Source organism: Lynx rufus, unplaced genomic scaffold (assembly GCF_022079265.1).
Source record: "Lynx rufus isolate CCGP_SWC_20201006 ecotype Redwood Valley unplaced genomic scaffold, mLynRuf1.p SCAF_4, whole genome shotgun sequence".
Lineage (NCBI taxonomy): Eukaryota > Metazoa > Chordata > Mammalia > Carnivora > Felidae > Lynx > Lynx rufus.
Genome location: NW_025814856.1, coordinates 16,178,877 through 16,199,479, shown reverse-complemented (window position 1 = coordinate 16,199,479; position 20,603 = coordinate 16,178,877). Strand labels below are relative to the sequence as shown.

At 45.2% G+C, this 20,603-nt stretch overlaps 2 protein-coding genes across 4 annotated transcripts in view; one reads left to right on the top strand and one right to left on the bottom strand.

The window, feature by feature from the left end:
* Window positions 1–19,969, bottom strand: part of KLHL18 (kelch like family member 18) — a 55,334-nt gene extending 35,365 nt beyond the window's left edge. For 2 of the 3 annotated variants that reach the window (XM_047094466.1, XM_047094467.1), the window contains exon 1: window positions 19,817–19,969. In XM_047094466.1, coding sequence (XP_046950422.1) covers window positions 19,817–19,945 — 129 coding nt within the window. In that variant the 5' untranslated portion in view covers window positions 19,946–19,969. Of the gene's footprint in view, window positions 1–13,263; window positions 13,369–19,816 lie in introns of all 3 variants that reach the window. The other variant, XM_047094468.1, reaches the window with a different exon arrangement.
* A 270-nt stretch (window positions 19,970–20,239) lies between these two features.
* The window catches only part of KIF9 (kinesin family member 9), a 57,766-nt gene continuing 57,402 nt past the window's right edge, over window positions 20,240–20,603 (top strand). The window contains exon 1 of the mRNA XM_047094464.1: window positions 20,240–20,405. The gene's annotated coding sequence lies outside the window, so the exon portion shown is untranslated. The remainder of the gene's footprint in view (window positions 20,406–20,603) is intronic.

Sequence of the window (20,603 nt, the reverse complement as noted above, 5' to 3'; positions counted from 1 at the left end):
AAAGGCAGACCTTCTTTCCCGGCTTTAGTAGATGGGTGGCTTTAGCTCTGACTGGGCCCTTGTCGTGCCTCAAGGCCCCCATTCTGCTCACCAGTCAGGTCTTAAGGGATTACAACACTCAACACAGTAAAGAGAGGTAGGTCATTTCTTCCCCCAACTGATGTGTGGATCTGATGCAATTCCTAACCACAGCGAGATTATTTTTATAGATACAGACAAGATTCTTCCAAAATTCATATGATGGGAAAAAGAACTAAAATATCTGAACCAATTTCAAGTAATAAAGTGCACGCAAATGGTCAATATGCACATGAAAAAAATGTTTAAAATTATTAGTCATCAGGGAAATGCAAATCAAAACTACGATAAGATACCACTTTACACCCACAATGATAGCTATTACCAAAACAAAACAAAACAAAACAAAATAACAAGTGCTGGTGAAGATGTGGAGAAACTAGAAGCCTTGTGCACTGCTTGTACTGCTGGTGCAAATATAAAATGGTGGAAAAGTTTGGAGGTTCTTCAGAAAGTTAAACATAGAATAATAATATGACACGGCAATTCTACTCCTAGGAATATACCCAAAAGGATCGAAAGCATAGTCTCAAAGAGATATTTGTATGCCCATAAATTCACAGCAGCATTATTGACAATAGCCAAAAGGTGGAAACAGCCCACCCAGGTCTCCATCAATAGATGAATGGGTATACAAAATGTGGTATATATACATACAATGGAATATTAGTTAGCCTTAAAAAGGAATGAATCAAGAGAATGAGAAGATAAGCCATAAATGGGGAGCAAATATTTGCAAAGGACCTAACTGATAAAGGGCTGTTAATCAAAACAAAGAACTTTTTTAAATTTTTTAACATTTATTTATTTTTGAGAGACAGAGAGAGGCAGAGTACGAGCAGGGGAGGGGCAGAGAGAGAGAGAGAGAGAGAGAGAGAGAGAGAGACACTGAATCTGAAGCAGGCCCCAGGCTCTGAGCTGTCAGAACAGATCCTGATGCGGGCTCAAACCCACAAACCAAGAGATAATGACCTGAGCTGACTGAGCCACCCAGGAGCCCCTCAAAACATACAAAGAACCCTTAAAACCTAACAATAAGAAAACAAACAAGTGAATTTAAAAAACAGGCAAAAGATTTTAACAGACATCTCAGCAAGAAGATACACAGATGGCAAATACGCATATGAAAAGATGTTCCATACCATGTCATCAAGGAAATGTAAATTAAAAAAGAAGTATCTCTGTGCATCTATTATGATGGCCAAAATCCAAAACACTGAAAACACCAAATGCTGACAAAGATGTGCAGCATCGGGAACTCTCATTCGTGCTGGTGGGAATGTAAAATGGTATAGCCACTTTGGAAGACAATTTGGCATTTTCTTTAAAAAGAAAATTTTTTTAAATCTTTATTTATTTTTGAGAGAGGGAGAGAGAGACAGAACGTGAGCAGGAGAGGAACAGAGAGAGAAGGAGACACAGAATCCGAAGCAGGCTCCAGGCTCCGAGCTAACAGCACAGAACCCGATGCAGGGCTCAAACCCACGAACTGCGAGATCATGACCTGAGCCCAAGTCGGATGCTAACCGACTGAGCCACCCAGGTGCCCCTAATTTGGCATTTTCTTATAAAACTAAACATATTCTTATCATACAATCTAAAATCACACTCCCTGAGATTTCCCCAAAGGAGTTAAAAACCTATGTCCGCACTAAAACCTTCACGTGAATGTTTATAGCAGCCACATTCATAATTACCAAAAGTTAAAAGGATACCCTGAAGATATCCTTCAGGAGCTGAATGGATAAATAAGCTGTGGTCCATCCGTCCAGACATGGAATATCATTCAGCGCAAAAAGAAATGAGCTATCAAGCCATGAAAGGATGTAGAGGAACTTTAAAACGTATATTGCTAAGTGAAAGAAGCCAATCTGAAAAGGCTACATACTACAGGATTCCAACACTCAGGAAAAGGCAAACTATGGAGACAATAAAAGGATCAGTGGTTGCCTGTGGGTGTAGGGAGAGAGAGATGAAAGGTAGAGCACAGAGGGGTTTTAGGGCAGTGAAACCATTCTTTATGATACTATAATGGTGCTTACATGTTATTATATATGTCAAAAATCACAGAACATACGCAACTAAGAGGGGACCTTGATGTACACCATAAGCTCTGATCATGATGTATTCGTGTGGGTTTGATTATGACAAGTGTACCACACTCTGGTGCAGAAACTGATAGTGAGGGGTGCTGTGTGTGCTGTGGGGGTAGTGGGTATACGGGAAATTTCTATACCTTCTGCTCAATTTTACTGTGAACCTAAAACTACTCTAAAAAATAAAGCCTTTTAAAAAATTTTTAAGTAAATGCTGCCCCCAATGTGGGGCTTAAACTTATGACCCCAAGATCAAGAGTTGCATGCTCTACTGCCTGAGCCAGCCAGGTGCCCCAAGTCTTTTTTTTTTTTTTTTTTAAGGAATTAAATTAGAATACATACTACAATGTGGATGAACCTTGAAAACATTATACTAAGCAAAATAAACCTGACACAAAGGCCAATACTGTATGATTCTACTTACAGGAGAGGTCTAGAATAGGCAAATCAGAGACAGAAAAGGAGGCTCAAAGGGTTATAGGGTTCTGTTTTGGGTGATGAAAAAGGTTTGTAATAGACAGTGGGCGAGGGTGATGGTTACACATTTTAAGTGTATTTAATTGAGATAGGGAGACTGAAGGATTCCATAAATATCTGCACTTTACTCCTTTTCCTACTTCTATTCTTGCTAGGACCTAAACGTCCACCCCACTTTACACAGGCCTTATAAAGCAAATAGTGTATGTCCTCTTGTAAGTAAGGGACAAGTTAATAATGATTTCTTTAGAATAGATAACATCTAAGGAAGAACCAGATGAGAATGGCTGGGAAGCCCTCGTATGCGCATTTCAGACCACCACAGCTCTGGACATCTTGACACCCAGGCCCTATGGCTCCTGGGAATAACACCTGGGCCCCCCTCTTTGTTCCAACCAGTTCCTGGATGTGTGAGTGGACACGTAATCCACCACACCACAGTCTTCAACAAAAACCCCAAGACCATGAGCAAAGACGAGACTCCCTCTTTTCCCTTCTGAGTCTCCAGAATTCTCTGTACCTGCACTCTCTCTATACCTTCAATAAACTCTGCTTTCACCTCCTGCTGGCTTACATTTAAAGTCCATCCATCCTCTGGGTCTCTGGACCCAACTTGCTGGCATCATAATGACAAATGAATTATACATTTAAAAATGGTTTAAAATGTAAACAATAATAATAATTAAAATAGTATAATAAAAGGATAATGTGGGAGGAATCACTCTCTCCATGTCAAGATTTACTACATAGCCAGAATAAGTGGTGTAGGGATGGGGACCTTGACCAATGGAAGAGAACTAGGAACCCAGAAGTAACCCCACCCAAGTATGACCAACTGATTTTTTTTTTCTTAGTAGGCTCCATGCCCAGCATGGAGCCCAAAGCAGGGCTTAAACTCACAACCCTGAGATCAAGACCTGAGCTGAGATCAAGAATCAGACGCTTAACCGACTGAGCCACCTGAGCATCCCCCGCCACTGAATTCTGACAAAGGTACGAAAACATCTGTACCTCAAATGGAGGAAAGATAGGTCTTTTCAGCAAATAGGGCTGAGCAATTGGAAATCCACAGGCAAAGAAAAGAACGTCAGCTTACACCTCAGCACACACAAAAATTAACTCAAAATGGATCATAGATTTTTAATTTTTTTTAAGTTTATTTATTTATTTTGAGAGAGCAACCAAGCACAAGTGGGGTAGGGGCAGAGAGAGGGTGAGAGAATTCAAAGTAGGCTCCGCACCGTCAGTGCAGAGCCCAACACAGGGCTTGAACCCACAAACCAGGAGACCTGACCTGAGTGGGGACCAAGAGTCGGACGTTTAATCGACTGAGCCACCCAGGCACCCCAGATCATAGATTTTTAAATGTAAAACTTAAAAATATAAAACTTAGATGAAAACATAGGAGAAATTCTTCAGGACCTAGGGCTTGGTAAAGAGTTATCAGATAGGAGACCGAAAACTACAATCCATAAGGAAAAGATTTAATAAATTAGACTAAATCACAATTTAAAACTTTTGTGCCGCGAAACACCCTCTTAGGGGAATGAAAAGACAATCTACAGATGGGGAGAAATATTTGCAAACTTGCAATATAAACAAATTTTATTTGCAAATTAAATACAGGCCCAATTTTTCTGGGCCTCAACTTTATCTGCTATGAAATGGGGAGACTTATATTGACTTTAAGAAAATATTTTTGGGGGGCACCTGGGTGGCTTAGTCAGTTGAGCATCCAACTTCAGCTCAGGTCATGATCTCATGGTTCATGGGCTCGAGCCCCACTTCAGGCTCTGTGCACTGACCTCAAAGGAGCCTGCTTTGGATTCTGTCTTCCTCTCTCTTCCCTCCCCCACTTGTGTGCACTCTCTTGCACACTCTCTCAAAAATGAATAAACATTTTAAAAAATATGTTTTTCAGAAAAGAAAGAAAATCTTTTTTTCAAAATTAAATGATACAAAAGAAATAAAAGCATTGTTTAAATTAAAAAGACACTCAGGGGTGCCTGGGTGGCTCAGTTGGTTAAGTGGATAAGTGTCCAACTCTTGATTTCGCTCAAGTCATGATTTCAAGCTCCACTTTGGGCTTCCCGCTGACATCGTGGAGCCTGCCTTGGACACTTGGGATTCTGTCTTCCCTCTCTCTCTGCCCCTTCCCCACTCGGATGCACGTGCATGCACTCTCTCTCTCTCAAAATAAATAAATAAACTTAAAATACTTTATAGGGATACTCAGCAGGATCTCACTTAAGAGTTCAGATCTTGGATCTTGTCCTTTCTCTGCAGGAATCCAAGGACAGGGGATCAGCAAAAAGTATGTTTTCTGTATGGTAGGAACAGGTTTCCCCAGAACTGAATAAGTGGCAAATTATCAGATTCATTACAAAGGCAGACCAGGCTAGTGTAGAAATCCTCTCACTCTGAGAGGTGTGGGATTGAAAGAAAAATGAAAGTATTATTATTTGCAAATTACACTTGTAAATTTGTATTACTTGCAAATAATACTATTTAATAATAGGACTTGATGCTATTTAACACTGTATTTTTGACCTATTTGCCAAATGTGAGTCCATCTGACAAAGGACTCCTACCTCCAATACATAAAGAACACTAAATGCACAACAGTTGTCTAACAAAAATAATCCAACGAGAAAATGGGCAAAAGACAAGAAGAGACAGTTCATCAGAAAGGATATACAGCTGGCAAATAAATACATGGGATGCTCAACCCTACCACCCGTTAGGGAAATGCAAATTAAAGTCACAATTAGATATCACTATATATTTAACACAATGGCTACTATAAAGAAAGTGGTAACACCAATTGCTGGTGAAGATGCAGAACTCAGTCACTCATTATATTAGTCAGGGTTCTCCAGATAAACAGAAGTGTTGTGTGTACGTATGGGGAGGGAGCCAGAGAAAGGAGGGAAGGTGGGAGAGGGAGGGGAGATTGATTTTAAGGAACTGGCTCACACAATTACAGGGGCTGGTAAGTCTGAAATCTATATGGTGGGCTGACAGGAAGGAGATTCAGATCAGATTTGATGTTGCAGTCTAGAGTGTGAAATCAGCAGGGCAGGCCTCCAGGTGGGAAAATCAGACAAGGTTTTTATGTTACAATCTCGAAGAATTGTTTCTTCTTCAGGAAACCTCAGTTTTTGCTCCTGAGATCTTCAACAATTTTATGAGGCCCACCCACATTATGGAAGGTAATTTGCTTTACTCAAGGTCTACCAATTTAAATGCTAACCACATCCAAAAAAATACCTTCACTGCAACATCCAGACTGATGTTTGGCCGAACAACTAGACACCATAGTCTAGTCAACTTGACCCCCAAAATTAACCATGGTATTCATACATGCCGGTATGAATGTAAAATGGCACAGCCACTCTGGAAACTAGTTTGGCAATGTCTGTTAAAACTAAAACTCCGTTAAAAAAAAAAAAAATTAAAAAAAAAAAGAAGGGGCGCCTGGGTGGCTCAGTCGGTTGGGCGGCCGACTTCGGCTCAGGTCACGATCTCGCAGTCCGTGAGTTCGAGCCCCGCGTCGGGCTCTGTCTGGGCTGATGGCTCAGAGCCTGGAGCCTGCTTCCAATTCTGTGTCTCCCTCTCTCTCTGCCCCTCCCCCGTTCGTGCTCTGTCTCTCTCTGTCTCAAAAATAAATAAAACGTTAAAAAAAAATTTTTTTTTTAAATAAAAAAAAAACTAAAACTCAATTTACTGGATGACCCAGCAATTGTACTCTTTGGGCATTTATCCCAGAGAAACGAAAACCTATCTTCATGCAAAATCCCGTAAATGAATATTCATAGCAGCCTTATTTGTAGCCCCAAACTGGAAAGAACCTAAATGTCTTTCAATGAGTAAACGGTTAAACAAAACATGGTACATCCACACCACGGCATACTAGTCAGAAATATTAAGTTAAAAACTATCAGTACATTTAACAACCTGGATGGCCCTCAAAGGCATTATGCTGAGTAGAAAAAGTCAATCTCAAAACGTCACGTACTTCATGATTCCATTCATACAGCATTCTTGAAATGAGAGAAGCAGAACAAATTCGTGGCTGCCAGAGACTAGGGATGGAGGGTGGGAGGGGGATGGGTGTGACTATAAAGGGGCAGCACAAGGGAAATCTTTGTGGTTACAGAATAGTTCTATACTGTGGAGGTCATTCTGTATGTGGAGGTCACGGGCAACCTTGACAAGAGCAAATGGTGGCGGCCTGACGTAAGTAACTTACCTATCTTACTAAATCATGAGGTCTACCAAGGGAGCAATCTTTGTATGTTTCCTGAACTAGTTCTGGCAATGAACGCTCAGTATTTGTTGAATGAATAAAGTTTCTGAACGAATCAACTCAAAATATAATGGAGTCCATCATGTCAGTCCCCATTTTGTTGGGCTCCCTATTGCCTACAAGTCAGATCCAAATCCCGAATTAGCCTCTATCTACCCCAAATCCCCACCATGCCTTTCTTCTCAGCTCTTGGCAATTCCCCTAAATCACCCTATTTCCTCTGCTGGGATCCTTATCCCATATTTTTCTGTCTGGTGAACTACTGCTCATCTATGAAGATCCAGCTCAAATGCTCCCTCTTCTATGGGGCTTCCGAGACTCTCAGGCAGTGGGCATCCCCATCCTGTAGTGCCTGGTACAAGCCTCCAGCATAACTTGTAGCATTTTTATATTGTCTCTAATGAATGTCTCCCCATCCAGAACGAATGTTCTTCCCGCAGAAAGGAAAGGCTATGATGTCCTAGCACTTAACACAGTAACTCATTGCCAAGTGTACTTAATGAATCCCAGAGCCCATTTCATCTAAGAGATAGCTCTCAGTCTTTCATCTGAGATACAAACAAATAACAAAACTTCTGATGAGTGCCATCTCTTCTTTTTAACCTTGATCTTTTGGCTCAGGACTGACAGAGCTGGTGGGAGGAAGGCACTGAAGCATCAAGAGGGTTACTATCTAGGGGCCCCTGGGTGGCTCAGTCGGCTGAGTGTCTGACTTCAGCTCAGGTCATAATCTCACAGTTCCTGAGTTTGAGCCCCGCATCAGGCTGTCAGTGGAGAGTCCGCTTCAGATCCTCTGTCCCCATCTCTCTCTGCCTCTCTCCTGCTCACACACTCTCTCTCAAAAATAACCTTAAAAAAAAAAAAAAAGTTCAGTGGGTTACTATCTAACATCTGGAAATTCAGTTAGCTGAAGTAAGAGGCTCAACAAAAAGATGGTAAAGCTTAGGGACGACCAGAGGAGGACCTGGTGTCCAGGCTGACAGTGCAGTCCCAACCCTAGAAGAAATAAACAAGCCACACTATAGTTGCCTTGTTCAGGTGCATTTCTAACAGGGTGGCATGTAAGGAAATGAAGGTAGGGGGTGTGTCCTTTCATTTTGAATGTTGGATGACCTGCCCCCAGCCCAGAACATGGGCTGAGGGATGCTAGTCCATCCCACCAAAAGGAAAAATGATTAGTATCCCAAACCCACAGGGTTGAGAAGCAGACAGCAGGCATAATAGAACACACTGGGTTCAGTCTGGGGTTTTGATGGCATCTTAAAGCTCACTGTGTGAAACCCTCTATTGATGAGCTATAGGGAGCCCCCACTGGCTAAGTGACTCCGGAAGGGGGTGAGGGAGGAAGTGGCTGACCAGCTAGGACTAAAAAAAGACGTGGGCCATGGTCCCATAAAGAGCCAGTAAAGAGCCAGCTACAATATTCAGGCCTGTCCCACTGCTTCTAAACCCTCCCCTGCCTCCCACCATGTCCAGCAAGGTAGAATGGGAGAGAGGGAGAGAGGGAGACAGGAGGGCAGAGTCCCTAGAAACCACTGAACATCTAACTGCAACAATAGCATGTGATTTTCCAGTTCCTCACCAGTCCAGACTCCTCACCACTAGAATTCCAGGAGTTCAGTGCACACGCACGCACCTCCCCAATCACACCTTCCACCTCTACGTCTTACTTGTTCAAGGAACATCCTGTCTGTGCACTTTCATGCCTAGGCCCTTGAACAGGCTCTCCCCAGCCTGGAATGCCTCCTCCCACAAAGTCTGTTTGTCAAAGTTCTATTCATCGTGCAGGGCACCAATCGGACACTATCCTCTCCATGAAACTATCACAAATCCTGTGAACTGGAAATAGCTGCCATTCCTTTGGCATTCCCTTAGGCCTCTGGTAACAGCTGGGTACTTACAGAATTTACCACACTCCACCTTGTCTCATAATTAATTATGGGTATCCATCTCACCCACCGATCTCTCAATGCCAAAGTTAGGGGCTGATGCCCACTCAACAGCAGGGTGCCTCGTGCACTGGCAAAGCACCATGCACAGTTAGGCACTTCATTAATATGTTGACTGAAGGAGCATCTCAAACATAACACCAGGGGCCCTTTCAGATAATACAGCAAACACTTTTGAGCGCCTGAAACATGCTAAGAACTATGTTGGATAATAGAGGCTTCACAGGCCACAGGAGCTCAACGTCTGGATGGGAAGAGTGAACACTCAAGCACGTCTACACTGTGTTCAGTATGGTAAGGGGTGCGAAGTGTGAAGGCAATGCTTCTCAAATTTTCATGTGCACAGGATGTAAGAACCACCAGATTCCGGTTCAGCAGGTCTGAGGTGGGGGCAGAGAGTGTGCATTTCCAACGAGCTCTCAGGGGACATGGAAGCTATCAGTGCAAGGGCCATATTGTCAGTAACAAGGGGGTAAGGTACAACAGAAGAAGGAGAGATTGATTGCACCTGGAGGGATATGAGAAGACTCCAGACAGACGGGATTTCACACCACCCCCCACTGCAACAGGGCAGCGCAAAAGAGAGAAGGTGGCACAGGCCTATGCCTCACAAAAACACAGATTGGCAGGGAGGCAGGAGTGCAAACTTGTGACCACAAGACAATGCTGAACAGAAACAATGCAGCGTGCCTTAGGAGAACAGAGGAAGGAGTGTTTGGCCACTTCTTTCCCCTTAATTGGGGAAAAAAAAATATGAAAGGAGCCTTGCACACGGGTAAGAATGCTGGCAGATGTGAGCGATACTCTAAGCCAGAAGAATGCGGGAGCAAAGGCTTGGAAGTTGGAGAACACAGATCACAAAGACACAGTCGGCAGGAGGAGCCTACAGACGACTAGGAGAGAAAGGCAGAGAAGGGCCGGTCTGGTGGAATGTGTATATCAAGGATGCCGCTGGTGGCCCTAAAAAAGTCAACCAGGAGTAGCGGTCAGCACCAACAGGGCATGCTTAAGCTTCTCTTACGTCTCACAGACACAGTGGCAGATTTCTGTGAGCAGCTTAGAATAATCAGAGAAGCAGTTAAATCAGCAGTCTTTCCTCTAATCCCACCGAAAACCAGCCACCACCTGCTGCTCCTGCACTCCCACCAGCCAGTGGCTTTCCCCAGATGTCCTGCTGACTTAAAAGTACAGCCTATGGACAGGGGGAGAAAAGACAAGCTTTCCCAAACATGGGTAGGAGCACCTTTTAAACCACCAAGAGTTCTACTTCCTGTTCCCCTGACAAGTTTCTAACTTCTGATGTTCTCTGTGGTGAAGAGAAGTTACTTCAAGAACAAGCCAGGGGCGCCTGGGTGGCTCAGTCAGTTAAGTCTCTGACTTCGGCTCAGGTCACAATCTCACGGTTCGTGGGTTCGAGTCCCACATCCAGCTCTGTGCTGACAGCTGGAGCCTGCTTCAGATTCTATGTCTCCCTCTCTGCCCCTCCCCTGCTCATGCTCTCTCTCTCTCTCTCTCTCTCTCTCTCTAAAATAAATAAACATTAAAAACACACACACACACGCCAACATTGGTCTCTCTAGCTCTGGCCAGAGAGCTCATGTCTCCTGAATGGGAGAAGGGAAAAGTCCAAGTGAAATCCTGTGCTCTCTTCACCAGTGAATAATTCAGTCACAGTCCCTGCCCTCTCCCTACGTTTCTTATGTGTACCCCAAACACCCTGCCCTGATTCTAAACTCATAAACCAATAAACGAATAATTACTGTCTAGCTTCATTCACTCATTCATTCATTCATTCAACAAGTATTCACTGAGCCACACAAGGAACTATGTTGGGCCTGCGGATCTACCTCTCCAACCTTGTGTTCTTCCACTTGTCACCCAGGTCACTCTCTTCCTATCACACCAGCTGCCTGGTGTGTCCCCAAATACCAAGTAAGCTCCTGTCTCAGGATTCTGTGCTTGCTATTCCCTCTGCCTAGAATACTTTCCCTTAGATATGCTCATGGGTCAGTCCCTCATTTCATTCAGACCTCTACTCAGCAAGGCTGGTTCTGGTCTCTCTGACAAAAACAACACCCTCAGTCCCCTTTATCGGGCTTTATTTTTCTCCATAGCACTTATCACCACGGGACATTTTATACCTATTTATCTGTTTATTGTCTGCCACTCCACCTCCCACCAGAACGTGAGCTCACGCTCATGGAGGCGCTGCCTACCCTGCCTAGGGCTGCTTGCTCAGCACATGGAACAGTGCTTGGCACGCGGAAGGCGCTGACATATCTGCTGAGCACACTGCTGAATGAGAATGGAATGGGAGGTCACTCACAACAGGAGAACGAATGATCAGACCAGAGCCTGGGGAGAAACAATCCGGCAGCTGCACAAGGACCATTCCCTAAAGGGTCTGTAAGAATTCTCTCAACACACTACTCCAGAAATCCTGGGTTTAGGGAAAAGATGAAGAGGACCTGAATTAGGACAGTGGCTTACTAGACACATTACATAGACACATCGGTGAATAATTCAGTCACAGTCCCTGCTCTCACGGAGTTATGATATTGTAAGTAATGTCATTATTATTGTGATAAATGCCATAAAATATACAGAAGAGAGAGAGGATGAGCCAAAGCCAATTCCAGAGCTTCCATTCTACCTGACTACATGGATAGTGTGCCATCCATACACAAAGTGAACAAAAGAAGAGATAGTTTAGGAGGGAAAGAGCCTTCATTTGAGACATAATTAGCATGAGGATCAACAGGACAGGTGAAACGCAGGTCTAGTATTTAGAAGCAAAATAAGCAAAACAGAGATACTGATTTGAAAGCCACTGTAATTTACAGATTATGCCAACAAACCTTTAGTGGGAAGACAGGTTAGCACAGCATGTTTTGCTGGTCCTCAGAACAGCTCTGTCAAGGTTACAGGACATTTAGATTTTACAAATCAGCACAGGAAAAATAAGCTTACGACACGTGTGCATCACTTTAATATGTATCTCTCAGAAATCGATTCCTTTTAAGTGACCATTTGAAGTGCAGCTCCAGGGCTGAGCTAATAAAATCTGGCTCTTAACAGCTGAGGCAGCACACTACAAAGCAAAAGAACAGGAGAGATCACCCCTCAGTATCTGTGTTTCTCCTCAGTGGGTCTGGACACAGAGCCAGATTCTATCTTTAGTGTCTCCACAATCACAGCACTACAAGCAGTCTCACGTGCCCACCTGGTAACAAGTCTTCTTGAGCTTACTAGCTTTTTAAAAAATTGTGGTAACATACACATAACGTAAAGTTTACCATTTTAACCATTCTTTTTTTTTTTTTTTTTTCAACGTTTATTTATTTTTGGGACAGAGAGAGACAGAGCATGAACGGGGGAGGGGCAGAGAGAGAGGGAGACACAGAATCGGAAACAGGCTCCAGGCTCTGAGCCATCAGCCCAGAGCCTGACGCGGGGCTCGAACTCACGGACTGCGAGATCGTGACCTGGCTGAAGTCGGACGCTTAACCGACTGCGCCACCCAGGCGCCCCCCATTTTAACCATTCTTAAGTGTCCAGTTGAGTGGCGTGAAAGACATCCACATTGGTGTGCAACCAGCCCCACTATCTGTCTCCAGAACTTTTCCATCTTCCCAAACTGAAACTCTGTCCCCTCCTCCCAATCCTAAGCAGCCCCCACTCTACTTCCTTTGTGCACTCTGGTTATGTCATTCAAGTGGAATCTTATGCTGTTTGTCCTTTTATGAACGGCTAGTTTCACTCAGCATAAATAAAGTCTTTAAGGTTCATCCATATTGTAGCAGGTGTCAGAGTTTCTTCCATTTTTAAGGCTACATAATATTCCATTGTATGTATGAAATATTATTCCATCGTGTATATTTCAACAAAATGGAGTAAATTTTATCCATTCAACAGTCGGTGCCCCTTGGGTGGTTTCCATCTTTCAGCTACTGTGAATAATTCTGCCGTAAATATATAAAAATATCTGTTCTTGAGCTTGTTTTTTGGAAAGCATTTTTGTGTTCTTTTTTTTTTAATTTTTTTTTCAACGTTTATTTATTTTTGGGACAGAGAGAGACAGAGCATGAACGGGCGAGGGGCAGAGAGAGAGGGAGACACAGAATCGGAAATAGGCTCCAGGCTCTGAGCCATCAGCCCAGAGCCCGACGCGGGGCTCGAACTCACGGACCGCGAGATCGCGACTTGGCTGAAGTCGGACGCTTAACCGACTGCGCCACCCAGGCGCCCCTTTGTGTTCTGATCAGATATGCAGCACACTCTGCCCAGATGTATTGGGCCATATGTGAACTGTCTACTTTGCCTGCCGGCAGGCAGCCCCAACTCTGGCCCTTACCTTCACGGCCCTGAACACAGCCGGTCAGGTCCACTGGAACACAGGAGCCATCACGGTCTCCTCTGGCCTGCCATTCTGCAAGCAGCTAAGCATCCTCAGCTTCAACTGAGACAGAAAGGGAGCATGGTGTCTTTAGTTAATGCTTCAGAAACAGTCTGGTTCAAGCTCCAGCAGAGCTAACAAGACTTTAGAGATGCAAAATTTAACAGTAACTTCTCCTATGTCAGTTATTCAGTCACCAACCAGGATAGTCCCATGATCCCCTGCAGTGAGCTGGAAAAAGAAAGTGCTTCACTTCGGGCTCATTTGTACTCTTTAACAAGAGATGCTTCCCACTGCTAGATACTGTGTTGAAACCACAGAAGTATATGCTGGGGCAATAAAGCAAGTGGAGCCTACTTCAAAAGCCTTTAACTTTACAAAGGCCATATCACTCTACAACAGGGGTCAGCCAGCCACAGCCAATGGGTTAGGCCTACACCTGTTTTTGGTAGATAAAGTTTTAACAGGACAAAGCCATACCCATTTGTTTATGTATTCTGTACAGCTGCTTTGGTGCTACAACATCAGAGTTGAGCAGTTGCAACTGAAACTGTATGACCTACAAATCCTAAAATATTTACTATCTGGCTCTTTACAGAAAATGCTTGCCAACTCCTGGTTCACGCATCTTGGTTCATTCTCTTCTCCCCTGCTGGAAACAGGTGATGTGGTCAGTGGTTTGTGCGGAAGGGGCCTCCCCAAACTGACTGTGGGGAAACTGGCTGGCTCTACACCAAGGAGGCAACAGGAGTGCCAACACGCAACAAATCAAGAGTAGGAAGGGACACGCCATGCTTGCAATTTAGAAGGGGCGAGGAACACACCTTTAGAAAGATGTGATCTCATTTTCCATCAACCAGCCTCTAAGCTGAACCAGGTGTGGCCAAGGGGCAAACGATGGAGTCTCATGTACAAAATAATAAAGGAACCACCTGCATTAAGAAGCATCCCCAACATAAGCTTCTTAAATTCACACAGCCGGCTGGCCAAGCTCCAGAAGCCTCAGGGTGAACCCCAGGAACACTGCTTGGGTGGTAACTGATTTTCCAGGATGCCTCCGACTCCCTTTCCCTCCCTACATCAGGCAGCAGCAAGTTCTCTCATCCTCTGCCCGGTGTCCAAAGGTAACAGCATTACCCACCACATTAACTTGAGGAAGAAAGAGCAAAACTGACTTTTCGATGAATATGAATTCATATCCCAAGTGCACACGTGCTCTCAAGGAGCACACTCTTCCTCTGAGGTCTAACTCTTCACTAAAAAGAGGAGAGGCTGGAAATGAACACAGACGCCTGGAAAAAGTCAGTAGAAAACACCAGGAATGAATGACATTCAGAGGCTCAAGTTTTCCAATACAGTGTCATTTCAAATTCAAAAGAGTTCACAATCCATACGTCCAAAAGACTGGCAGCATACCCATCACTGTCCTCCCTGCTCAAAAATGACACTGCAGATGGTGTTCCCTGCTCTGCTGCATAACACCAGCAGGGCAGGTGAGTAATCTGATAGAGGACACAAAGGCATTCCTTCCACCAACAAACAGCTATGTTGGATCCCAGAGAATATAGCTTTGTGCCTTGGGCAGTCCCTTAATATCTCTAAGCCTCAGGGTTTTTTAATCTGTAAAATGAATGGCTTTGATAGAGGACCTCTATGGCTCCTTTTCATAGGATTCCTCCAGCTCTGTAATTATACCTGTGTAACACCACACACAACATAAAAGTGGCATGTATCAACAAGTTCTTACTTCACTTCCTGATATCCTTCTCCACATACTCCTTCATCACAAAATCAGTGTGAGAGAAACTTAGGCAAGATTCCACTCAAATGTGTGGCTTTTGAAGACAGTCTCAATGAAAATTGCGTACTTGGGTTTAGTGGGCCAAAAGGAAATATTCTAATACTGTGCCTTTTACCCATGGAAAAGACATTTCTTTCCAGAGGATAAATTCTCAGATCTGGGCTCAAAACTTTAGCAAGGGCCTTGGGAAAATGCTAGAAGACTGATGCCAGAAAACTGTTGGAGAACCATTCATTAGTGGTTGCAAATCAGGGTGTGAGAGAGAGAGAGAGAGAGTGAGTGTGTGTGTGTGTGTGTGTGTGTGTGTGTGTGTGTGTGTGTAGGAAGCTGTTCTCCTAAGCTGATGGATCAGTGAGTAATATTCAGGTTTGGTGACCCCATTCTGTCCTCACAAATAAAGAAAAAGGAGTATGTGAGGTGAGAGGAGAACAGACAAATGTTAAAGTGGTGGGTCTAGATCTTATGAATAACAACCCGTGGTGAGCACTCACTGAATCTGCTCAACTCGCTGGACGCACGTGAGCCTGACAGATGTGGCCTGAGCACTGGGCAGCTGGTGGCCCAGAGGAAAGGACATGAAACCAGCTGTTGGAAAGAGGGGCTAAGAGCCTTGACCGGACGCAAACCCCTCTACCCAGACCAAGCCTTCTGCTATATGTTGCCAAGAAGTCCTGCACTGCTATCCTCCGTACCTTCAAGATAAAATGATTTGTCAAGTAGATGGACCATGGGTTTTTCCTAATAGGAGAACAATACTCAGCTGGATTCATGACCCATGACCCAAAGGTGGGCTTCAGGGGAATCGCGCCTATGACTGAATGCAAAATTTTGTATGCACATTTTTCCGGGAAGAGGGTTCATCATTTTCAGTTTTTAAGAAAAAGGTTCAAGTCAACATAGATACAGAATATGGTTTTAAAAATCCAGCATTATTGCCCTTTCTGTTATGCCTCTTCTTAATTATCCAACAGGTGCCCAAGGAATTTAAATTTCAAATATTTCCAAAAACAAAACTAGGAAAGGTTTAGGAGTTGGCAGTGAGCTTACAGACTGCATCATACCTGCTAACGCTAACTTGCACACTCTCACTAAAACTCGGGAGGACAGAAAAGATGACATGTTGTTAAGGATGAGTGAGGGTTGACCTGAGGTAGATTAATCCACTTTGAATCAGCAGCTGGAATCAGTTCTGCCACTGTCAGTGACAGAAGAGGCAACAGGAGAGCACGAAAGAACACTTGGCCAGGAGAACAGAGACCAGGAGTCCAGTCTCTAGTCCTAGCTCCACCTAACTCAGTCTGTGACCTTGGACCAGTCCCTTCTTCTGGGCTTGGGTCCTCATCTGTAAAATGCAGGCTACTGAAGCAAAGCAGTGGTTTGCAAACTCTTTTAAGGCAATGAACGTTATGTTTAGATAAAATCATCCAGAATTCGTCAGAAGCTAAAACAAATTCAAAATGGCAGGTTGAACATACCCAATTATTTCCCCTCCCTTCTAGAAGCGCCATCAAATTATTAGTCATAAATATCTACTGCTTACTGAACATTTACTACATGATTGTTTTAAGTGCATTAACTAATGGAATCCCTAACACACTTACTAGGTAGGTGATGACACCCATTTTAAAGATGAAGGAACTGAGTCACCAGTGTTCAAGAAACTTGCCCAAGTTGTCACAGCTAATAACTGGCAGAGCCAGGGTTCAAACCCAGGCAGTCTGGCTTGAGTCTGTACTATATACTACCTCTCAGACTGACAATCAAGAAACAGCAAAGCTCCCAAGGAAAAAGAAGCTGAAAGAAAGAGGATATTAAAAGCATCACCAAATTTTGGAAGATGAGTAGTAGCTGATTTAGATGGAGAATACTGAGTGCTACAGATGGCAAGTCCCTGCAGAGCCCCCTCCAAAACTCAACTGTTGGAGACTCAGGCTTCCTCTGAAGGTGTGGGGATAAGGGAGGCCACAATCAGACAGTACTGTTCCCCTCCACTAGGCAAGCAACTGTTCCGTTGCTGGATAAACGCTGGAGGTTTATCATCTGGACAGGACGAACTAGACTCCAAACTTGGGCAGCCAGGGAACCACTGAAGACAAGAAAGTGGCACCATTCAGGGGACTAAGTGAAAGTCTGCACACAGAAGCAAGAGCCCCCAGTCCCCTCCCATCACAAGGCTCCTCGAATGGTAACAGCCAAGGTTATTCCACTCAGGCAGAAGCCTGAATGAAGATCCATGGACTCTGAACACATCACATTGAAAAGGTCAGGTCCATCACCCTACAGTTTTGGCTCTCAGAATGCAGCTCCAGGCCAGCAGTAGCATCACTGGAGAATTTGTCAGAAATGTAAATTCTTGGGCCCATGCCAGACGAATTGAATAAAAAATTCTGGGGTGAGGTCCAACAACCAGTGTGTGAACAGGCCACCGAGTGATTATAATACCTGCTAAAGATTGAGAAGCACTGCCCTATAAGGAGGACCACTAGTCAATAAACCCATCCCACACCAAAATGCTTCCAACCAGCTTTTCAGTACCCAATTTATTTGGAAGATAGGAAACATCAGAAGTTTCAGGAAAGACTCTATCTTGAGGGACAGAGAGAGAGAGAGAGAGAGAGAGAGAAACCAAAACAGATTTCACAGGGCAGCTTTAGTGAAGCGGAGAGAAATGAGAGAGAGCCTGGTTTGTATGACCTCTCCCTGGCCTCCGACCTCACATTGCCACTGAGCTACTCCTCAAGCTGTACAGAAAAGTTAGAAAACCAATGAAGCAAACACTCTCTAGGTCCTGTTCAGTTCTACTCTGTGCCTTTATACTTTATCCTTATGTGCCGGATGCTCGAAACTAACACAGCAATTTAGACTGACACTCTGGGTTGGAACTACCTCTGGTAATTATCTTGTCTCTTTGAATGAATAAATAGCATTTTAATGGAAAAAAATCATACGAGCATTGTTATGCCAAAGGCTTGTTATATTCTGTGTTTGCATTACATGCAGAGGCAAACTGCACTGCTTTATTTTATGTAGAAATATCTGTAATCATCCCCCTGTATCATACGCTTTTGCTTCTCTCTCACAGGCTTTCCATGGCTCACCCTTACAGCCTAAATCTTAATCCAAAAACCCTCCCCTATTACTGCTTTTTACCAGTCTCTACTCACCCTAAGTGTCACCGCCACAACCAGATCATTCTTGTGCTTACAAACCTCTAGTAGCCGTGACATCTACATGCAACCGCCTGATTTATATTTACTTCCTCTGACTCCTTTAGTCCAGCTCATTTTTCTCAAACCCCTTGGTTCCCCACTAAAGATCCTTTTCCCTCTCAGGCCACCTCATGCCTCTCCTGGAAAACTGAGCCCCCTCAAGGGATGAAAACGTAGGCCAGGCCTCATGCAAAGAACACCACAAATTGTCTCATTTAATTCTCACACTAATAAGAAAGCATCCCTATTTTTACATTTGGAACACTGATGTTTAGAGACATTAAGTAACTTGCCCAAGGTTACGACTAGGATTCGAATCCAAATCCTTCTATCTCCACACTCTTAAATCTACTCTCATGTCTCCAGAGGTCTGACTCAAATATGGGAAGAAAAAAAGTTTCCTTAATTCTGCAGAAAATGAGAAGAGCAAAAGGAGCTCTGCATGTGTGTGTGTGTGTGTGTGTGTGTGTGTGTGTGTGTATACACATATATATGTATATATGTGTATATATACTTATATATATACACATATGTATGTGTATATAAGTATATATACACATATATAAACGTATACACACATATATAAATATAGATACATATATAAATATGTATATATACATGTATACATATATGTATACATATACACACACACACATGTTTTAGCGTGGTCTTCCACAGATGCTCAGAGCCTCAAGTCAAAGCCCAACAGGGAACACAGTTCACAGCAGTCTCTCCCCACCTGGAGGGCTCCTGAGGGCTCAGGAATCTGGCCAAGGAGCAGCCCAGCATGCCTCCCCAGCAGGAATGGATGCAAAGCACAGGAGGAAGGCTGGCTCTTGCGCCCAGAATACCGGTAGGAAACAGGTGGTTAAGAGATCCCTCTCCCCACGCAGACCCAGTCCATCCTCAGAGACCCTTGTGGAGGTGGTAGTGGTGGTGTGACTTCCAGTATGGGGTGGGGGGCAGAATAGATGCCCACCTCAAAAGATGTCCAGATATGATTTTAAAAGCTCTTAGGAAACAAGGTAGTAATCTAACGACCAAGGGCAAGCAATGACTCCTAAGGTGTAGCCTGCGCCTCTACAACAGCACAGCTAACTTCGAGGGGCACAAAGAAATGTCTATGGTGACAAGAGAAGGTGCTTCACTGGTGCCCATCAGAATGTAGAGGCGGCCACCGCCCCCTCCTCCAAAGAGGGGCTGCAAGTCCATTTTCTCCTGTCTGACAGAAAAGGGAGGCGGCACCCCAATGTCTCCCACGCCGAGGGCCTCAGTCGCGCACCTCTCAGCCTTTCCTTCCAAGGGCTAAGAGGCTGTTCCTGTCCGTCTCCCCACTCAGCCCCAATCCCCTCTCCCACTCGGCACCTCTCTCTCCCCTACTCGGTCTCCAACCTCCTTGCCCCACCGCTCTGCCCGCTAGACCTCTCTTCCCCTACCCCCCGCCCTTTCCTCCCCACTCGGTTCCTTATCCCTCAGCCTCGCGCTGCCCAGCCCTCGGTACCTTGAGCGTCACGTCGCACAGCTTGCCTTGCCGCCGGATCTCCTCCATGACGCCGTAGCCGCGACTAGGCAACTCGGACACGGAGAAGTGCACCAGGTCCTCCAGCTCCTCCGCGCCGTCCTCCACCATCTTCCCCGGCCGCCGCGACTGCGCAGGCCTGGGCGGCCGGCTAGAAACCAAACGGGGCGGGGCGGACTGCCGCCGCGAGCACACGGCTAGAAGCAGACGGACCTGCACGGCCGCCGTAGTCTCGGCTGCTCTGCGCCGGAAGCGCCGCTGCCCCGCTTCCTGGTGCGAGCGCAGCCTTCTTTCCCTCGCTTTCCCGACCGTGCTGTCGCGCCTGCCGTTGCCGCAGTCTTTCTGGATTAACCGGTCCCATCTCCCGCCTTTCCGATTCGGCCCTGACCTTACTCGTGTCTCCACCCAGGGCCGCGGACTTCACTTCCGCCACTACCCGACACTTCCGGAATCTGCGGAAACGGTCCGTTGCCATGGCGGCTATGTACACAGTTCTGCAGCCGCGAATGCAGGGCTGCGGTCGTTGCTCCTGCAGCGGTCGCGCGGCGGGAGGGCCTCTGCCTCGGGAGCGGTGAGCAGCGACCACGCGCCGCACGGATGGGGAGAAGGGAGGCCCGAGAGGGGGTATACGCCCAGGCGGTGGGCAGGGGCTGGGATCCGAACACCGCCCTACCCGGGAGTCCCCCAGCTTGGCTTGTGAAACCCGAGCGGAGGAGAGGGCGCGGCATCGTGGGGGCTCTTTCAGGCTGGCTGCAGTTTAGGGTCTTCG